The 21,944-nt window shown below is 46.2% G+C and overlaps 1 protein-coding gene across 3 annotated transcripts in view; it reads right to left on the bottom strand.

Annotated features, from left to right (window-relative positions):
- Window positions 1-18,374, bottom strand: part of RAB11FIP1 (RAB11 family interacting protein 1) — a 40,525-nt gene extending 22,151 nt beyond the window's left edge. Inside the window, exon 1 of one of the 3 annotated variants that reach the window (XM_031013957.3) lies at window positions 17,927-18,374. In XM_031013957.3, coding sequence (XP_030869817.1) covers window positions 17,927-18,297 — 371 coding nt within the window. In that variant the 5' untranslated portion in view covers window positions 18,298-18,374. The remainder of the gene's footprint in view (window positions 1-17,926) is intronic. The other 2 variants (XM_031013956.3, XM_055349003.2) reach the window with 2 other exon arrangements.
- Between the last annotated feature and the right edge of the window lie 3,570 nt (window positions 18,375-21,944).

Below are 21,944 nucleotides of genomic sequence, written 5' to 3'. Positions count from 1 at the left end.
ATTTAAATTCTTTTTGAGGAACATTTAAGCTTCTCATTTAAATGTCCAAAGATGAAAGAAGAAAGGAAGGAAACTAACGTAGCTTGCCATCAGTCATAAATCGTTGAGATTACTTAAAGGCCAGTATACAAAGTCATCAAGAAGAACTTAAAATGAATTCACAAAATACAGCAAAGAGAGGATAAAATTATATGAGCTATAATTTTGGACCCTTAGGAGACAAATCTTTTATGGTTTTTATAACCTCAATCCAGAACTGGGCAGGCGGGGAGTGGTGGGTGCTGCAAGATGCAAGGTCTTTTTTTATTTTTTATTTTTTGCAACAGGCTCTCACTCTCTTGCCCAGGCTGGAGTGCAGTGGTGCGATCATAGCTCACTGCAGCCCTGGACTCCTGGGCTCAAGTGGAAAATGCAAGGTCTTTATAGACAATGTCACCCTTGCCAGCCTAGTGTCTGTCCAATACATTTTCCAGGGCCTGGCCTGGAATCGTTTGCATATTTGTCACTTCAATTTTGAGAGGATTATTTATATTTTTCTCTTCTGACAGTCATGTGGTAAATGGTAGCCTTGGTGATGAAGGGTGTTTAGCTTTTGTAAATACCAGTTGCAGGCACCTGAAAAGGAGAAGTTGCTGAACGCTAACTGAGGAGGTTTCGATGACCTCACCAACCGCAGGCAGGCAGCACGCTTCACCTCCCCGCCCAGGGCAGGAGCTTCAGGCAGGGGTTTCTCCACAGCTCTTCCACATGGCCCCTTCTATTAGCCCTCCACGGGGATGCACAAATGTGACAGACCTCCAAAGCAGCTGTCAGAGGCATTCAAACCAGAGCAACTCCATCTTGAGTGAGGGCTAGGAAAATGAGGCTGGGACTTGCTGCGCTGCATTCCCAGAAAGTTAGGTATTCCTAGCCTGTAGATGTTTATGGGTAAGGGAACAGATGGATAATGTTTACCAGACAGACCCAGACTTGGGAGTGTTCTAATATCCCAAAATCTGGAGAACAAAGGCTATCCTAATTTTGTTTTGAAGCTAATAATATTGCTTCTCACAAAATATAGTAATTAAGAAAATTAATCCTTTATCACAAACCCTTGTAGTAGGGCACATCTCTCAATGATCTTTTTATCCTGTGTATGAATAAGCATAGTGCCTAGAGTGGATGTGTTCCTCCTCTTACTTTCGGGAACGTCCTACTCTGTCTATGGAGTAGCTGTACCTTCAATACTTTACTTTCTTAATAAACTTGCTTTTACTTTGCACTGCAGACTTGCCCTGAATTCTTTCTTGCGGGAGATCCAAACACCCTCTTTTGGGGTCTGGATCAGGACCCCTTTCCTGTAACATAGCCAGTTGACAATTCCAAGGGCCAGCCTTGCCTTTCCGAAAGTATCAGTGAGGTTTTCTTTGCACTTCCTAATGGTTTTTGAGCAAAACTACAACCGATTCCAGAATCCTCCCTCGGGACCAATTATTACCTGATTCTCAGGTCCAATCCCTGGGTCCTAAAGTGGGATTTGCTTCGGAAACTTCCAACATCATTAGGAAGTGCAAATATAAACGTCACCGACTGTTCTTGCTGCTTAATTTCACAAGCAAACCTAAAACCAAACACCAGGTAGCCAGGCACCAGCCACGGGGCTATTGAAGGATATGAAACAGGCTGAATCACAGGCCAGCAGGGAAACAGCCCAGGCAAAGAGGCGGAATTTACAAATCTGTGCTCGATGTATTAAAGCTGGAAAGCAAAACAAGAATTGTTTCATTTTTTTTTCTGGTTTTTTTTTTTTTTTTGGTGTTTGTTTGTTTGTCTGTTTGTTTGTTTTAGAGACTGAGTCTCGCTCTATCGCCCAGGCTGGAGTGCAGTGACGTGATCTCAGCTCACTGCAACCTCCTCCTCCTGGGTTCAACTGATTCTCCTGCCTCAGCTTGCTGAGTAGCTGGGATTACAGGCGTGCGCAACTATGCCCAACTAATTTTATGTTGGCCAGGCTGGTCTCAAACTCTTGACCTCAGGTGATCCGCCTGCCTCAGCCTCCCCAAGTGTTGGGATTACAGGCGTGAGCCACTGTGCCCGGCCAAGAATTGTTTCTTTTACTAGCAATATTATCCTCAAATTCAAAAACAGTTTAAGCAAGGGATGTTTGATAGAAGCATACTTTGATAAGACAGTGAAAGCCACAGTGCTTGAATATCTTGCCCTAAGAAATCCCAAACCAGAAGAACACATCTGGGGATTTTTATATTTAAGATCAATTCAGTTTCTAAGTGTTACTGCCCATGTGTTTTTCAGTTCACTTAATTCCTGCACCTCACAGAAGTAGCTCATAAATAATAAAGTCCCAGCCTAGCAACACAGCATGTGATGGCAGCGTGGGTGTGTTCCAGTATTATCTTTCACGTAGGCCCTGAAAGCTTGAATTATCTCAGAAATCAGGGTTGGGTCCATTTCCCTAGTCCAAAGGGCAGAAAAAGAGAGCCATAATCCCAATGTAGCAAGTTTATTTTTAAGCCCATATTCTGAAAAAATCTTGCCACCTATCAAAAGTAAAAATCAAATGATCCCTTCAATAAGCAAATTATTATTGCTTATCATTAAACTCAGTCCTGCAAGAATTAAAAGGATCTCTGGATATGTAGAAAGTGACATAATTTTATTTATTTATTTATGTTTGAGACAGAGTCTCATTCTATTGTCTATTGCCCAGGCTGGAGTACAGTGGCATGATCTCAGCTCACTGCAACCACCGTCGCCCAGGTTCAAGCGATTCTCCTCCCTCAGCCTCCCGAGTAGCTGGGAGTACAGGCGCACGCCACTGCATCCAGCTAATTTTTGTATTTTTACTAGAGACAGGGTTTCACCATCTTGGCCAGGCTGGTATCGAACTCCTGACCTCATGATCCACCCGCTTCGGCCTCCCAAAGTGCTGGGAATACAGGCATGAGCTACCACACCCGGCCAACATAAAATTTCTATAAACTATATACACACACATATATATTTTGAGATGGGGTCTTGCTCTGTTGTCCAGGCTGGAGTACAGTGCACATTCATAGCTCACAGCAGCTTCAAAGTTCTAGGCTCAAGCCATCCTCCCACCTCAGCCTCTTGAGGAGCAGGGACTAAAAGCATGTGCCACCACACCCAATTGTTGAGACAGTCTTGCTCTGTTGCCCAGGCTGGAGTGCAGTGGCATGATCTCGGCTCACTGCAACCTCCACCTCCCGGGTTCAAGCAATTCTCATGCCTCAGCCTCCAGAGTAGTTGGTATTACAGGCATATACCATCATGCCCAGCTAATTTTTGTATTTTTAGTAGAGACAGGGTTTCACCATGTTGGCCAGGCTGGTCTCGAACTCCTGACCTCAAGTGATCTGCCTGCCTTAGCCTCCCAAAGTGCCAGGATTACAGGTGTGAACCACTATGCCAGCTAGTCTTTTGTTTTGTTTTAGAGATAGGGGCTTGCTGTGCTGCCCAGGCTGGTCTTAAATTCCTGGCCACACAGAATCCTCTCACCTCAGTCTCTCATAGTGCCTGGGATTACAGGTGTGAGCCATTGCACTCGGCCTATATTTTTTAATTGTTTTTTTTTTTTTTTTTGAGATGGAGTCTCACTGTGTTGCACAGGCTGGAGTGCAGTGGTGCGATCTCGGCTCACTGCAACCTCTGCCTCCCAGATTCAAGCAATTCTCCTGTCTCGGCCTCCTGAGTAGCCAGGATAACAGGCATGTGCTACCACACCCAGCTAAGTTTTGTATTTTTAGTAGAGACAGGGTTTTACCATGATGGCCAGGCTGGTCTCGAACTCCTGACTTCAGATGATCCGTCCACCTTGGCCTCCCAAAGTGCTGGGATTACAGGTGTGAGCCACAAGGCCCAGCCCCCAGCCTATATTTTTAAGTAATAACAGGCATTGGGTAAAAATTCAAATCATACAAAATGGTATAGGATAAAAATTCCATCTTCCCACCCCTCCTGATCCCATGCCCCTCAGTCTCCGTACCAGAGACAACCACTATTACCAGTTTTATACACCCTCCCAAATGGTGGTCTTGCCACAGACAAGCAAAACTGTATATTATCCAAATAGGCTACCCTGAAGTTTTTGTTTTTGGGGATCTTATTTTTTTTTGGTCAAACACAAGACAAGGCACAGATAAAAGTATACAAAAAGTCATTTAAGTTTTCTACACTTTCAAAAAGATGTTTTATGAAGAGAAATAAGGGAACACAGAAAAAGAATGAGCTAAATACAAGGCAGAAAAAAACATGAGCCTGTGCCCACACACAAGAGCGGGGTGCAGGGCACCAGCCCACCTCCTGAGTAGCCCGCTGGGAAGCCCGTGCCTCCATCCATACTGTGAAATCTCTTGGGCTTTTCAGTCCTTCTGGAACAGCTAAGACCATTCAACCATGCCCTATCCTCAGGGCCGGTGTGCCTCAGAACATGGAGTTGGCTTCCCAAACATACCCAGAGCTGATCCCAGGGGGCCTTCTGTCGGAATGTGGCAGGGTCAGGGCAGCATGGCTCTTGCTATGGGGAAATGAAAAGCCTTCCCGTGCAGCCCTGCAGATATTCACAATTACGCTGGTAAAGGACTGACTGGTATGTCTCAAAAATAATCTTTCTGCAGCTGAAACAAACATGTTTTTTCCCTTTAGAACATTCCAGAGAGCAGACATATGCAGAGAAATGATGCCTTCGGAGATTCAGTTCCAACGTTTTTACATGCCAGACGCTGGAAATACAGAGAATGAGGAGGACTAAAAAGCTTACCCTGCAATGGGATGGGGAACAGGCTCACCCAAGATCACAAAGCATTTGTTACATTGGGGCAACTGCTTCCAACTTTCTAACTTTCAGGCATGAGAGAAATTAATTACAGGTAAAACTCTTGCTGAAGTACACAATTTCATCACAATAATGACTCACGTACAAATAAGGTTTCAGGTCATTTGAGCCCCAACAGGCTATCAGAACCACCTATCTAGGGACTGTTCAGGAAGTGAATAAATACTGCATCCCCGTATTAAACACAGGAGTCTCCAGGAAAGGCCAGGCAAGGAGGACCACCAGCTCTCTGGGTTACCTCCACACTTTACATGTGTCAGTGTTAATTTCAAGGGATCATCATTTCTGTATCCAGTTTGGACTCCGGGTTCGGTGAGGACTGCCTACTTCCTTGGCTATACAAAATCCCAATCCTGACTTATAGCATGAGTCATCTCCATGTTAACCAGGCATCATGACACAGGGGATGATGGCCTCGAGTGAGGAAAGAAGCAGGAAGAACAGAACCACCCCTGACCTAGTGTGGGACAGAGGACACACTTAACCTTTCCTAGATGAAGAAATTTTAAAAGCAGTTCATGAACTGTCTTCCCCAGGAAATAAAAAATCAGGCTGCAAATCATGTAGTTAGCAGTTGAGAACATCTTTTAAAAAGGATCTGAAAAGGAGTGATTGCATATGGGTAAAACGTCCAGTCTCTTCTTCTGGTCACCTAGAAGCAATGCACAGCAAACAGACAGAAATGTTTATGACCTATAAAACATCTGTGCTGTGTACCTTCCAGAAGCTATGCAGTTTAACGAGCGCTGGTATTGAAGAAGGTAGCTAGTCATCATAACCTAACTCTGAACACAGAATTACCCATCAGCCAACATTGCCTCCCTAGACCTTGCCCTCTGCCCATTGTCAGCTACTTGGAAAAATTCGTAAATCATGAGAGTGGCAAATAGGTCATGGCTCGTTTTTTTGACCTTAATTCCCAAAACAGCCACTCCAGCAGCATGGAAAGGCTGTTTGTAGCCACCAAACTGAATTCTAAGAACTGGTAAATCACAGCCAGACATGGAGGCTCACGCCTGTAATCCCAGCACATTGGGAGGCCGAGGCAGGCAGATCACTTGAGGTCAGGAGTTCGAGACCAGCCTGGCCAACATGGTGAAACCCCGCCTCTACTAAAAATACAAAAATGAGCCGGGTGTGGTGGTACACACCTGTAATCCCAGCTACTCGGGAGGCTGAGGCACGAGAATTGCTTGAACCTGGAAAGCGGAGGTTGCAGTGAGCCAAGATCGCACCACGGCACTCCAGCCTGGGTGACAGAGTGAGACGCCATCTCAAAAAAAAAAAAAGCAAAAATGGACTCAGTCCCATGCTAATCTGACCATTGCCTTTTTATAAATCTTCTTTAAGTCTTTTTCCCATACATTTTAACAACTAGCAGCTGAGAAACCTTAGGCAAGATATTTAACCTCTCTGTGGGACAGGATCCTCTTCTGAAACAGGGTTAGGAACACCCACCTCATAAGAATGTTAGGAAGATTAAATGGCTTAATGTATGCAAAGTGCTTAGAACAGTACCTGGCCATAAGTCTTAGCTATAACTCCTACTTAGCTGTACATATGCAATTTTCTTTGTAGTGCATTATACATTACTGGCTTATAATCGTCAAACTTATAATTTTGAATGGCTAAATGATATTCTGTGAAGTGGGTATACACCATAGTTTATCTACCCATTCAGATGATTCTCAAAAGGGAACTTAGGATTTTAACAGTTTCGACACACTGTATTACTAACCACCCTAACTTATCGACCAAATATAAATAACAATGATTTGCATTTGAAGGGAACAGAAATGACTCACTTCCAAAATTGGTTTGTATTATATAATTTCCAAAATTATGTATCTGTTTATCTATTTTTTGAGACGGAGTCTCACTCTGTCGCCCAGGCTGGAGTGCAGTGGCGCAATCACAGCTCACTGCAGCGTCTGCCTCCTGGGTTCAAGTGATTCTCCTGCCTCAGCCTCCTGAGTAGCTGGGATTACAGGCGCCCACCACTACACCTGGCTAATTTTTGTATCTTTAGTAGAGAAGGAGTTTCACCATGCTGGCCAGGTTGGTCTCAAACTCCTAACCTCAGGTGATCCGCCCCCCTTGGCCTCCCAAAGTGCTGGGATTACAGACGTGAGCCACCACACCTAGCTACATTTCCAAACTTAAAAGATATATAAAATTTTTAAAAAACCATGATCAGTGTGTACTTTCTTTAAAAAAAAAAATGTATTTGTTTTCATTTTTTTCAGACGGGCTCTGTTGCCCAAGCTGGACTGCAGTGATGCCATCACGGCTCACTGCAGTCTCAACTTCCCAGGCTCAAGCAATCCTCCCACCTTAGCCTACGAAGTAGCTAGGATTACAGGCGTGCACCACCACACTCTGCTAATGTTTTATTTTTTGTAGAGACAGGGTCTCATCATGTTGCTTAAGCTGGTTTTAAACTCCTGGATTCAAGTGATCCTCCCAAAGTACTGGGATTACAGGAATGAGCCACCACTGCACCCAGCCCCTCAGTGTATACGTTCTGCAACTTTTTTTTTTTTTTTTTTTTTGAGATGGAGTCTCGCTTTTTTGCCCAGGCCGGACTGCAGTGGCGCTATCTCAGCTCACTGCAAGCTCCACCTCCCGGGTTCACGCCATTCTCCTGCCTCAGCCTCCTGAGTAGCTGGGATTACAAGCACCCGCCACCGCGCCCGGCTAAATTTTTGTATTTTTAGTAGAGACGGGGTTTCACCGTGTTAGCCAAGATGGTCTCGATCTCCTGACCTCGTGATCCGCCCGCCTCGGCCTCGCAAAGTGCTGGGATTACAGGCATGAGCCACCGCGCCCGGCTTTACTTTCCGCAACTTATTGAGAGATGTCATGATCCTTATGGACCCCTTCAGGGTTTCTACACAGAAAAGAAAGACAAGAAACAGAGGGCCCTCGAACTCTCAGAAATAGGCCAAGATGGCATAATTAAGTCTATGAATCAAGATAGGTTTTCTAAATGGAGAGCAATACTAAATTTCTTGTAGGTGAAGACTAAAGGAAATACCAAGCATCTTTATTTTAACAATTCTCTAAGAATTAGAAAAATTAACTCATTTTTAAACATTTAAGTCTACCACACCCATCATCATGACTTACCAATTCTTTACAAAGCTCGATCCTATCTCAAAAAGCCACATATGTTAATATTCTACCATCAAATCCAGTATCTCACCTCTTGCTCAAATGTAAATGCCACTGATGCATTTATTTGTTCTGTCAAAGAATACTGTCTTGTGGCAACCATGGGGTCCTCACATACAGAGACTTTAAGAATGGAAAAATAAAATGCAATAGTTTGGTTCACCACCCCTTAACCAGGACAAAAGAAAACAAACTTCAGCATGACTGACATCAGAGAACACTCAGCCCTTCCTCACTACATAAACTCCCATACTTCTTGCCATGAGAGTTCCTGGCAAGGAAGCAGAGTATCTGTGATTTATTCCATAAGCAAGGTAAGTCCAAAGGAAGGGAAAATAATTACACCAAAAGCATTTCTTTTTTTTTTCTTTGAGACAGAGTCACCCAGGCTGGAGTGCAGTGGCGGGATCTTGGCTCACCGCAAGCTCTGCCTCCCAGGTTCAAGTGATTCTTCTGCCTCAGCCACCTGAGTAGCTGGGATAACAGGTGCCCGTCACCATACCTGGCTAATTTTTTGTGTTTTTAGTAGAAACAAGGTTTCACCATGTTGGCCAGGCTGGTCTCGAACTCCTGACCTCAAGTGATCCACCCACCTCGGCCTCCCAAAGTGCTGGGATTACAGGCATGAGCCTGGCCTCACCAAAGCATTTCTAAATCCTGTTTTAATAACAAATGATTAGTAAAAATGAAAAGTTCTATTTTGGTGAACCACATGTCACAGTTCTCTGCATGGGAAAGGAGCAGACTGAAGAAACATCTGGGGCCCCAGTCGACTGCTACTGTATTTCACACAGGATGCCCATTCTTTTCTAATAACCAGAGGCCTCTTTAGACCAGGCTTTCTAGAGGCCTTAATTGTTCTACCTAGACGCTAGCCATGTCCTTTTTAAAAAGTGAAGTGGCAGTCACACCTCTAGAAATATTTTTTGGGGATTTCTCATAAATGCCTTCCCTCTACTCCATTCAAAGGCCAGCATTCAGGAAAAGATACTTAATTACCATTGCCTTTTTTCTCTCCACAGGCACATTCCTAAATGTGTCCCCCAGGAACACCCTGGAGACTAAAGCCCTTGATTTTCCTCTAACAGATTATCAACAATCGTCTCCCTGCAGGAGAGGAATTTCTGTCTCATTAGTGGTGAAAACTGCCTCCTTTGCCACAGGCATCATTAGCCAGCAAGCCGCAGAAGGTAACCTGCTTCTTCAAGAAGAAAAGGGTACTCAGGAGGCTGAGGAAGGAGAATCATTGCTTGAACCTGGGAGGCGGAGGTTGCAGTGAGCCGAGATTGAGGCATTGCACTCCAGCCTGGGCAACAAGAGCAAAATTCTGCCAAAAAAAAAAAAAAAAAAAAGAAAGAAAAGGGCACTGACCACAAAACCATACCCCAAACTGGGAAACCGAAAGAAGCAGAGCTTTGATTTCATACTTCGGACATCCCCAGTCTGTAATCTACCAGGCTAAACATAAGATTAAATGCTTCTCTACGTTCACCCAGGCAATCTACTGCCTGCCCTGTGCCTGCAGGAACCACAACCACTGCCTCCCTCACAGATGCGTTTATTGAGCCCCTACGCTGGGTCACACAGCAAAGGACACAACGGACATGGTCCCTGTCCCAGAGGAAAACAGGGCAAAGTCAGGCTTGGTCTCCTCCTGAGCCAGCTGGGACATGAGATCTGAACCAGGACATCTTATGGAGAGCAAAACCTCTCTCTTTGCCAATACAAGGGTCTGGGGGTTAATTTTGTTGTAATTCAGAGACCCTTAGGTCTAGAGATCTGTGCCAGACCCAGAACCAAAGGCCACCTAGGGAAGTGCTCTGAGATGAAGATAAGGCCTAAAAGGACCTCCCATCACTCTCTCTATTCAAGGCTAGACCTTCTTAATCCTTCTGGAGCTAAGCCAGAGCTAGCTGTCCCTCCTTCAAAAGTATAGGGTAAGAAGCACAATTTTCCAGGGCGTATAGCAATGAAAACCATAGTATCTTAATGGATGTCTAAGATTATTGTTAAGGGATGGGAAGAGTAATGTCAGCAAATACATGTTAGAGTTGATGGCATTTTAATAAGCATGTGGATTGCTTGTAATGTAATTATAACATTTTTTAGTTAATAACTACAATTAAAATGACATATCAGATACTATTTATAAAAACCTTCCTCTGATGGGAGTTACAGAAATACAATAGAAGTCTTTGTAACCAAAGGCAGTTTAAGTAAAATGAGAAAGGCACAAGACTCTTTTCTATGCTTACAGTTCGTAATGCAAAAAACATTTAACTGGTTCACTTACTTGAGAATTTTTTTTTTCATTTATAGGTCTAACTTTACTAATGTTATATATTATGTTCTCCTTTTCTTAGTCCTATATCCCTTAAAGCAGTGACTTCATCTGCTGTGTGACAGCACATCAGTGAGATCACAGCAGCTCTGCTGTTACAAGACAAAGACTTGGCGGTACTGAGTGGGTAATCACTTGCAGACACATACATACACGCCCTGGTTTCAATGGCATTTCCTAGTAATTCACTCCAACAGAAATCTCCACTCACAGGTGTCACAGCCCAAAGCTGTCTTTGTAATGGTGACCTCACCCTGGTATCACAGCGACTGTAAGGGAAAGAAAGCAGCTGCCACTTCCTGGTTCACTTTCAACACCAAGCTCTCCTGATTTTATGTGTTCATTCTTATTACTTTCTTTCCCTCTCACCCTACCATATCCAATCCATCACATGTCAGGTCAGTTGAACCTCCAAGATATTTCTTAAATCCACCTACCTCTGTCCACCTCCACAGGTGGCTTGGACATCATTCTAGTCCAAGCCACCACCATCCACCATCTAGATTACTGCAACAGCCTCCCATTTTGTCTGTCCAATTCTAGGTTAGGCCAGCTTCAAATCCATTCTCTACCCAAGAGCCACGGTGATCTCTGACAAATAAATTGGACTGTATCAACCCACTACTTTTATTTATATTTATTTATTTATTTATTTATTTTGAGATGGAGTTTTGCTCTTGTTGCCCAGGCTGGAGTGCAATGGCGCAGTCTCAGCTCACTGCAACCTCTGCCTCCCAAGTTCAAGCAATTCTCCTGCCTCAGCCTCCTGGGATTACAGGCGCCCGCCACCATGGCCGGCTAATTTTTGTACTTTTAGTAGAGCCCATGTTGGGCCAGGCTGGTCTCAAACTCCTGACCTCAGGTGATCCACCCACCTTGGCCCCCCAAAGTACTGGGATTATAGGTGTGAGCCACCGTGCCCAGCCCCCACTGCTTTTAATTTTAACACTCAGTGGCTTCCCATTCCTCCTAAGTAAAGCCTCGCCTTCCTCTTCAGCCTCATCTTACACAAGCACTCCCCCACTTCCCAGGTATTCCTGCCTCAGGGCCTTTGCACAGGCTGCTACTCCTCCAACAGGCCCCCTTCCTCCACTCCTCACTAGAAAAATTCCTCTTCTTTCTTCAGCTCTCTGCCTCAGAGAGGCTACCTGCAATCTCCTTCTTTAAATCATGTCCTTCCTGCCCTTTTCTTCTATAATACCCTGTCCTCTTTCTCCACAGTACTTACCACAATATATGAGTATTTATTTGTGAGTTCTTTTTTTTTTTTTTTGAGACAGAATCTCACTCTATAGCCCAGGCTGGAGTGCAGTGGAGCAATCTCGGCCCACTGCAATCTCTGCCTCCTGGGTTCAAGCAATTATCCTGCTTCAGCCTCCCAAGTAGCCAGGATTACAGGTGCACACGACCACACTCAGCTAATTTTTGTATTTTTAGGAGAGACAGGATTTCACCATGTTGGCCAGGCTGGTCTTGAACTCCTGACCTTAGGTGATCCGCCTGCCTCGGCCTCCCAAAGTGCTGAGATTACATGTTCATTCATTTAATGCCTACTCCTCTACAAGGCTCTGGGCTTCCTGAAAGCAGGGATCATCCCTGTTTTCTTCACCATTGTTTACACTGTATATCTAGCACCTGGCATATAGTAGGCATTTAAAAATATTGACTACAAGAATGGATGAGGCTGAGCAAGGTGGCGCACACCTGTAATCCCAGCACTTCAGGAGGCTACAGCAGGAGGATTGCTTGAGCCCTGGAGTTCAAGCACAGCCTGTAACATAGTGAGATCCCATCTCTACAAAAACAAAACCAAAAAATAAATTAGCTCGGTGTGGTGGCACACCCCTGTAGTCCCAGCTACTCGGGAAGCAGAGCTGGGAGGATTGCTTGAACCCAGGAGGTCGAGGCTGCAGTGAGCTGTGATCATGTCACTGCACTCCAGCCTGGGAAAGAGTGAGACCCTGTCTCCAAAAAAAAAAAAAAAAAGGATAAACTTTAGAAACAAGAAGATGGAAAAAAAGCAGGTAGAACTTTCTCCATACTAACTGAATGTCTTACAAATGAAATCATAAACAATACCATCAAAAAAAAACCATGAGGAAATATCTTCCATGTCACCAGAACAACTCTGAAGGACTCTCATCCTTTTTAGTCATTTCATTCCTTTGTTATAAGCAGTTTAGGGTTGTTTATTCTAGAACCTACAGAGAATTCAGGCTTGAGCACTGAGCTATCTCAGTTTCCTACACTAGAGTGGGAGGGGACTGTGGCTTCGAAAGACCTGGGGAGGTTTCCAGTAAGGCTCAATATTATCTTTAAGGGAAATTCCAAGAAAAGAAAAATGTAATCAGTAATAACATTACTCGAATTTTCCAACCTATTAAGCAAAATCTAAATGTTCTTAGGAAACCTAAAGGTATAAAAACAAACACCCATTGCTTATAATTTGTGGATTATGGACCTCTGTGGCCATCTATGTCGTTTTCCTGCATCCAACTCTCCCAGAAAAACAACTATCTAGCCCTTGCTTTTTTCTTTTTTTTAATAATCCACATTTCTGTTGGCAACTTATTTCAGCATCTTATTAAACTTGCAGTTCTTCCAAGTATCTAACCCTTTATAATACCTAAGTCCTTTCATATGCAACCAAATTCCCTCTTGAGTTTTAATAGATAAAAGAACATGGCCCTTCATCACTCACACTCTCTCTTCATGTGGGGAGGACTATCGCAATATTAAGTTTCATGGTGTTTAGTTACACAACAGCCTTCTAGTCACCAGGCTGCATAAATATTTGTTTTAATCTATACTTAAGAAATTACTTCCCTAAATTTTGTTGCTCTTAGTATCCAAAAACGTTTTTCATTTTGATTTATATATACATAAATACATATCTATCTATCTATCTATATATATATATACACACACACACACACACACACACATACACATACATATTTTGAGATGGAGTTTCGTTCTTGTCGCCCAGGCTGGAATGCAGTGGCGCGATCTCAGCTCACTGCAACCTCTACCTCCTGGGTTCAAGCATTTCTCCTACCTCAGCCTTCTGAGTAGCTGCAATTACAGGCACCCAGGCACCTGCCACCACGTCCAGCTAATTTTTTGTGTTTTTAGTAGAGACAGGGTTTCACCATGTTGACCAGACTGGTCTCGAACTCCTAACCTCAGGTGATCCACCCACCTTGGCCTCCTAAAGTGCTGGGATTACAGGCATGAGCCACTACGCCCAGCCATATATATATGGTTTTTTTTTTTTAGAGACAGGCTTTTACTCTGTTGCCCAAGCTGGAGTGCACTGGCCTGATCACAGTTCACCCTAACCTCTAACTCTTGAGCTCAAATGATCTTCTCACCTCAGCCTCCGGAATAGCTGGGACTACAGGTGCCTGCCAATATATATATATATATGTATACACACACACACATATATACATGTGTATATATACACATGTATATATACATATATATACATGTGTATATACATATACATGTATATATACATATATACACGTGTATATATACACATGTATATATACATATATATACATGTGTATATACATATACATGTATATATATACATATATACACATGTGTATATATGTATATATATACATATATATACATGTGTATATATGTATATATATACATATATATACATGTGTATATATGTATATATATACATATATATACATGTGTATATATGTATATATATACATATATATATATGTGTATATATACACTTTTTTTTTTTTGGTAGAGTTTGGGTCTCACGTTACCCGGGCTGGTCTTGAACTCCTGAGCTCAAGTGATCCTCCTGCCTCGGCCTCCCAAAGTGCTAGGATTACAGGTAGGAACCACCATGTCTAGCCTCCTAAAAAGGTTTCTATCAGTCTAGGGTCCCAAACTATATGAGACTAGAGAGTTGAGCAGAGAATCCCTCATATTGGTCACCCGATTCTACCTGTTAGATTCATGTCTGTTTTGCAGTCACAGTACTTAGCCGATTCCCATTTATCTGAGACCCACTAAGACCCCAGGTCCTTAACAGATGTGTAAGTGCAAAGTCAATTCATTTCAATTTTTCCTAATGGGCCACACATCCTTCCCTACTAGATATATCCTATTTATATGTTAGCCTCTGATGTTTTAAGAGTATATGTCATCACATCTTGACTCTAAATAAATGACACTGGGGCCTTATCAAGAAAACAAATGGAAATATTTGCACAGTTAGCTCTTAACTCCTTGAGTTTCAGCTTCTGGACCCAAGAAAAAAGTCATACTCTGTTGCAGCAACTCTTCTTTGCTAGAGATTATTAAGACAAAGACAGACAGACAGACAGACAGACACACACACACACACACACACAATATACAGACCAAGATTTTAGCTTTTGTTTCTTGTTTTAAGTCTGAAATGGAGTCAAACCATTAATCACCCGTTCAAATGACTTTTCTAGCACACCTCATTTCCTTCTGTTAAAATTTCACCTTTCGCCGGGCACGGTGGCTCACACCTATAATCCTAGCACTTTGGGAGGCTGAGGCAGGTGGATCACCTGAGGTCAGGAGTTCGAGACCAGCCTGACCAACATGGTGAAACCCCATCTCTACTAAAAATACAAAAATTAGCCGGACATGGTGGCGGGTGCCTGTAATCCCAGCTACTCGGGAAGCTGAGGCAGGAGAATTGCTAGAACCCAGGAGGCAGAGGTTTCAGTGAGCCGAGATCACGCCATTGCACTCCAGCCTGGGGGACAGAGTGAGACGCCATCTCAAAAAAAAAAATTCCACCTTTCAATGCATATCTTATTCTTTAAATCTCAGCTATCTTGGGCACCAGGGCATCAGACAGCACCCTTGGCACCTTGGAAAGTCCCAGAAAGTTGTAGATGGAAAGTGGAAATTTCATCTACCCATAGAGATGCAAAGAAGCCTTCCTTTGCAGTTATTTTAAGAAAGAAAAAAAAATCAACTAAGCACCATTTTCCTGGAAGTCAATACTGTGACTAGGTGGTAATCGGTTCATATAATAGGTGGGAGTTATTGTATAGGTTTAGGGTTACATTGGATAAAATAAGAAAAATGAAGATGCAGAGACTGAACTCTTCCTGAAAAAAAGAGAGCTCAAGGAGGTTTCAATCTCTCACAAAGCAGTTACCAACCTTTTCAATCACTTCTTGGATACATTGGCCCCATTAATCCAGGAACCCAGAAACATCTTACAAACATCAATTAAGTCTGGCAACATGCTCTATTTACAAACAGAGAAACTTGGGTGTTTAGGGACAGAGAAGCCCAACAATGAGTCAGGGCTGCTGTGGGCACTGGACCCAGGATTCTGGAATCTCCATCTCTGGCAGGGAGATGTGATCTACCTCTCAAGGGGATAAAATGTCCACATAAGAAACAGGTGGCAGAGAAGGAAGTGAATACACACATGCTGGGATGGCGCAAGACAACGGATGGCCAACAGCACCCATTTGAAGCTGAAGGGAAGCCAACCCACCACCCCCAGTGTCATTTAATCAGATGGAAGATCAGCATTGCTGCAGCCCCTCCTTAGCAAAAACACTGCTCACCTTATGGCTTGTAAATTGATGCTGTGAGATACCCCATCCATCCTCACATCAAGGCTAGTTTTATCTGATGTGAGTTCAGAAATGCCTATTCATCTTTGGCCAGGTAAGTTTGCATCATCAAATATTCCATTTGCAAGCCTACATGCTGAAATGGAACCCACCCCACAGTAAAGGGAGCCTCCAGAGGACAAACCCTCTGGCTTTTCCTGTCTGCCTCACAAGGGAAAGTTAAAAGGCTATGTATATCTAAAACACACAAAGCAAATCAGTGTGCTTCCTAAACTATAGGCTTTCGGTGCTAACTGACTGGCCTGCGTATTTAAGATCTAACAAAGTAACCAGCTAAGCTAATCGAGGCTAGCTTTGGCATACTAGATGAACATAATCAAACGTTCCTTTGGGTGAAGCACTGCCCTTTCTGAACACCTGTGAAACAAATAATTCGGTAATATCATGGAGTGAATGGTTTTTGCCCAGTTTTTACTGAAGAAGTGAAATAACCTGACACAATCTTTGGGAGCTACAGGCGAGCAGACATCCACCAGGATTAGGACCAGAGAGAACTCTACCAACTCCAAAAGGAAACAATGCCCAGTTCTGCTCCGCCAAGGGCCCACCCGGGCTCCTTCCAACCTGGAGAAATCTTTACTAACATGGGGCCCAGGGCACACACCACACTGTTGTAACATTCTTTCTGTAGGGGCAAATTCTCTTCACCAACCCCCTAGGCAAGTATGAGGTAGGGGAAGAGGTTAGCAAGTCATGTGACAGCCGGCAAACGCCATTCCCCTCCCCCAACCTCCACCCGCCCCGCATTGTAAAGGCGTTGCGCCCGGGGTTAGCCTTTAGGGTGGGGGTGTCAGCTGGTTTCATGCCTCCGGTTCCTCTGCCCTGCGCCCTGGCCCAGTCATTCTCGGCTCGAAGTGTTCTTCTATTCAGTGAAATACCCAGGAGGCCTTCCACCCAAGCGAAGGCGAGTATCAGACACGGGCTACCACCCTAGTAAGAAGAAGGCACCTGCCCACGTATAGTTGGAATTCATCTAAAATTCACTTAGCGCTTACTGTGTGCCAGACGCTGAGGGGCGTCCTGCAGATTCAAAAGCGCCCCAGGCCGGGCGCGGTGGCTCACGCCTGTAATCCCAATACTTTGGGAGGCCGAGGTGGGCGGATCACCTGAAGTCAGAAATTCGAGACCAGCCTGGCCAACACGGTGAAACCCCGTCTCTACCAAAAATACAAAAATTAGCCAGGCGGGCCGGGCGCGGTGGCTCACGCGTGTAATCCCAGCACTTTGGGAGGCCGAGGTGGGTGGATCACGAGGTCAATAGTTCAAGACCATCCTGGCCAATCTGATGAAACCCCGTCTCTACTAAAAATACAAAAATTAGCCGGGCGTGGTGGCGCACGCCTGTAGTCCCAGCTATTCGGGAGGCTCAGGCAGGAGAATCGCTTGAACCCAGGAGGCGGAGGTTGCAGTGAGCCGAGATCGTGCCACTGCACTGCAGCCTAGCGACAGAGTGAGACTCAGTCTCAAAAAAAAAAAAAAAAAAAAAAGTTAGCCGGGCGTGGTGGTGCGCGCCTGTAATCCCAGCTACTCGGGAGTCTGAGGCAGGAGAATCACGTGAACCTGCGAGGCGAAGGTTGCAGTGAGCTGAGATCGTGCCATTGCCATTGCACTCCAGCCCGGGCGACAGGGACTCTGTCTAAAAAAAAAAAAAAAAAAGCGCCCCAGATACGGCCCCTTCTTCCAAAAAGACCCAAAGCTGGCAGAGCTGGGCGGGACAGCCGCAGAAGGGGAAGCCAGGTGAGAACACCAGCACCGGCCGAGGGCTCCGTCCCGAAAGGCCTTCCCCGATGCTGCCCGGCTTACTCTCGAAGGGTCCAGCGCCCAGACCGCCCTGCCGGAGGGGTCCGCGCCCCCAGGCCGGGCCCTCCCCTCCCCGCCCGCACTCACTGCGTCTTCCTGCGGCCCTGGTCGCGGTGCAGATCCCGCAGGTCCACCTCGGCGCGGCCCAGGAACTTGTCGAGGCCGAGCAGCGCGCGGTGCAGCACGGTGAGCTGCAGGGTGGCGGTGGCCGCGGGTCCGGAGGACAGCAGCGATGGCAGCTCGAAGGTGGCCTCCTCGCGCCACACGGGCGCGCCCAGGCTGCGCTCCGACACAGAGGTGGCGTACTTCTCCTTGCCCACCTGGATCACCGCGTACGCGTCGCTCGTGCCCCCGGGGCCCTTGGCCCGCAGGCCCCGCGCCTGCAGCACCGTCACCTGCACGTGGGTTGGGGACCACACGGCCCCCAGGCCCCGGCCAGCCGAGACCATTAGGGACATGGTGACGATAACACTCCAGAAGCGAGGAGAAGATCGCCGCGACTGGCGGCCTCCACGGCCCGCCCCGGCGACCAGGCCACTTTAAGGCTTCCGGCCACACCCCCTCCAGGCCACGCCCCTCATGGTCAAGGCCACGCCCCTGCCCGAGCCGCCTGCTCCACCTGCTGCGCTGCGCCGCGCCGCGCCCCGCCCCGCCCCGCCGGCCTCAGCAGCGCGGGCAGCTCCGGGCACCCGGGCGCCGGAGGCGTGGCTGGCGCGGCCAGGCAGGCAGGGGAATCACGTGCGCAGGGGCGGGCGCATCGAGAATCTAATCTGAGAGGTGGTAGGTGACGGATGGGGTCCCCAGCTGCCAAAGGTCTCACGGCGGGAAGGAGCTGGCCGAAGCACTGACTTGGAAGTCAGACCTCATTTCCAGGGTCACCTCGCCAGTCGTGGCCTTGCGCGGATTACCTAACGTCAAGTCTCAATTTCTTCACCTGACAATCACCTCCTAGGATTGCTGTAAAAAATAATAATAATAATGCATTACAGTTCTTGGCCCAGTGCCTGGCTCATGGTGAGTTCTCAGTAAATAACCATGACCAGCATGTTGGGAGGCTGAGACAGGAGGATCTCCTGAGCCCAGGAGTTCGAGACCAGCCTGGGCAACATAGCCAGATCCCCGTCTCTACAGAAAAAATTAAAAATAATTAGATAGGAGTGGTGGCAAGCGCCTGTGGTCCCAGCTACTTGGGAGGCTGAGTCTGGAGGATCTCTGGAGCCCAGGAGGTCGAGGTGCAGTGAGCCGAGATCGTGCCACTGCACTCCCAGCCTGGGCAACAGAGCAAGACCCTGTCTCAAAAAAATAAAGTTGGTAACTATGAGGGTGCTAAGGAAGATGCCCACCCAATTCACTGTGCTTTCTACTTCTCCCGCTGGAAAGCCTTGCTCTGGAGGAAGGCAGCTGCAGAGGAAGGTGAGGACCTTGTGAGGGCCGGAAAAGGGGAAGGTATCCTGGGGGGCATGAGTTCAATGTGGGAGTGTCCTATTTTGCCCTCCCCCCACCAGATAAGGCGAGGCTGAGTTAGAAAAAGGGAAGAAAGGAGGAACTGAAAATGGGATTGCCAAATCAAACATCGGGACAGTGGCAGGCCCCCAGCCTGCAGTTCCCCATTTCTCCCTTGCCAGGCCCTCTTTAGTCTCTCTCTGCCTCTATCCCTGGGCTCCCAGGCAGTCCCTTTCTTGTTCCAAATGCCTAATAGATCGGCTGCTTCCCTTCATTTCACAGGTCCTAGTTCAAAGGCTCAACTGTTTAACTGAGTCATCAGATTGGAAAGGTCACTTGGAAGGTTTTAAAGTTTTACAGTTAAGGGAAGACTCAGAAGAGAGGAGTGACATGTCCAAGGTCCCTCTGCAGAGCTGGGACTGGGATCCCCGTGTCCTGACTCCCAATCAGCTGTTCAGTGCATCTCTTGATTCTTCCAGATCCACAGAACCCCAATCTTGGATGGCTACTCATGTCCCTCCGATCTCCAGGTTCTCCTCCCTCTGGTTCACACTGCACATTGCTTCACTAACCTGCTGGCTGCCTCACCAGCAACCGCATTACCTTCGGACTGAACAGAGATTTCAAGGTACTCCATTTTGACCCCACCCTACCTCATTCTCCTCTATCTCCCGAACAAACAAACCTGTAGCCCAGACACTTTTTACCTCCAGGTCTTTATGTTGTACCCTTGACTGTCTTTGCCAACCTCCCACTGCAAGGGTTCACTCATATTTCTCCAAGGTTTGACTTCCTATGCCCTGCTGAGGGCAGGGACCACGTAGTGACTTATTCAACTTGTCTCCTTCACAGCCTTCAGCACAAACCTGGGTGCACAGTAGGTACCCGGGAAGTGCTACTGAACTCAAGAGTTTGCAGGTTAAGTCGGCCAACCATGAGGACCAAGTGTTTCCTTTTACCATGTAGGAAATTAGAAGACAGAGGTATGCCTCAGGTTTGCAACTGAGGGCAGCTGCAGTGTGAGAAAGGCCTGTTTAGTATGTTGGAAATATTTTTTTTTTTTTTTTCTTTTTGGAGACAGAGTCTTGCTCTGTCTCCCAGGCTGGAGTGCAATGGCGCAATCTCAGCTCACTGCAACCTCTGCCTCCCAGGTTCAAGCGATTCTTGTACCTCAGCTTCCCAAGTAGCTAGGATTACAGATGTATGACACCATGCCCGCTAATTTTTGTATTTTTAGTAGAAATGGGGTTTCACCATGTTGGCCAGGCTGGTCTCAAACTCCTGACCTCAAGTGATCTGCCCACCTCGGCCTGCCAAGGTGCTGGGATTACAGGTGTGAGCCACTGCACCCGGCCATGTTGGAAATATGTAAAGATGATGGGAGGAGTGGGGGAAAGAAGCCAGCAGGCAGAGAAGGGGCAAGAAAGCCTAACAGAACTGTGTTGTTTTGGTGCCATTTTCCCTTCTGGATGATCCATTATACTCATTCAACATTATGACTCAGTTAATTTCCATAAAGGCTTCTTGAGGCCAGATGCAGTGACTCATACCTGTAATCCCAGTGCTTTGGGAGGCCGAGGTGGGAGGATCATTTGAAGCCAGGACTTCAAGACCAGCCTGGGCAACACAGCAAGATCTCATTACTACAAAAAGATAAAAAATAAAACCAATAATTAGCCAGGCATGGTAGTGCGCACCTATAGTCCCAGCTGCTCAGGAGGCTAAGGTGAGTGGATTACTGGAGCCCAGGAGTTTGAAGCTACAGTGAGCTATGATTATGTCACTGCACTCCAGCCTGGGCAATAGAGCGAGACCCTGTTACGATTTGTTGAGCATTTACTTTGTGCCAGGCATGTGCCAGGTGCTACCAAGGGCACAAAGCTGAATGAGACTCAGTTCCAAGGCACTCCAGCATCATCTAAAGGAAGTCCTGATTACTATGATGCTTTGGGTGTTTTGAGGAGAGAGCGATTTCTGTAAGTTGGTGGATTTTTGTGAAGGAGGAGGGGCTCAGCTGGGCCCTGAAGGATATATCAGATTTGACAGAAACAGGAGGAGACATATGAGAAGAACATTTCAGGAGAGAACAGGAGAACAGCCTACGCAAAGATACGGGGACCAGAGAGTCGTGGCGTTTCCAGGTTTCACATACCCCATTTTGGCTGGAATGTAGGATGCTTTAGGAGGCCACTGAGAATGAGTGGTAGAAATAAGACAGGCTGCGCTCAGACCATGAACACCAGGCTAAGGAGTTTATGCCACAGTGTGAGACCAGGGGAGCCAGCCTTCAGAGAACTTTGAGCAGTGACCTGGTTAGGCTGTTCTCAAATTGCAAGGGAGGTATGAGAAGAAGGAGTCCAGCAGCCAACAGCTTGGCAGGCAGGTCACAGCCAGATGCCTTCATTCATTTTCACCTGGGGATTGTCTGCCTTCTGCCCCAATCTGCCTACCCCTTCCCCATCTTGGAGTCTCTTCTAAGTTGGTACCGAATTAAATAAGAGGGTATACACTTTCCTCTTGATTATCCTACCTGTCCAATGTTCTGCTACACACCAGTTGGACAAAGTCATAGATTTCAGTTCAAAACTGACTTGGGGAGGTGGGGCACAGCGTCTCACACCTGTAATCCCAACACTTTGAGAGGCCAAGGCTAGAGGATCAC

This window comes from Gorilla gorilla, chromosome 7, assembly GCF_029281585.2.
Source record: "Gorilla gorilla gorilla isolate KB3781 chromosome 7, NHGRI_mGorGor1-v2.1_pri, whole genome shotgun sequence".
Taxonomy (NCBI): domain Eukaryota; kingdom Metazoa; phylum Chordata; class Mammalia; order Primates; family Hominidae; genus Gorilla; species Gorilla gorilla.
Note: the sequence above shows the minus strand (reverse complement) of the source record. Positions and strands in the feature narration are given on the sequence as shown.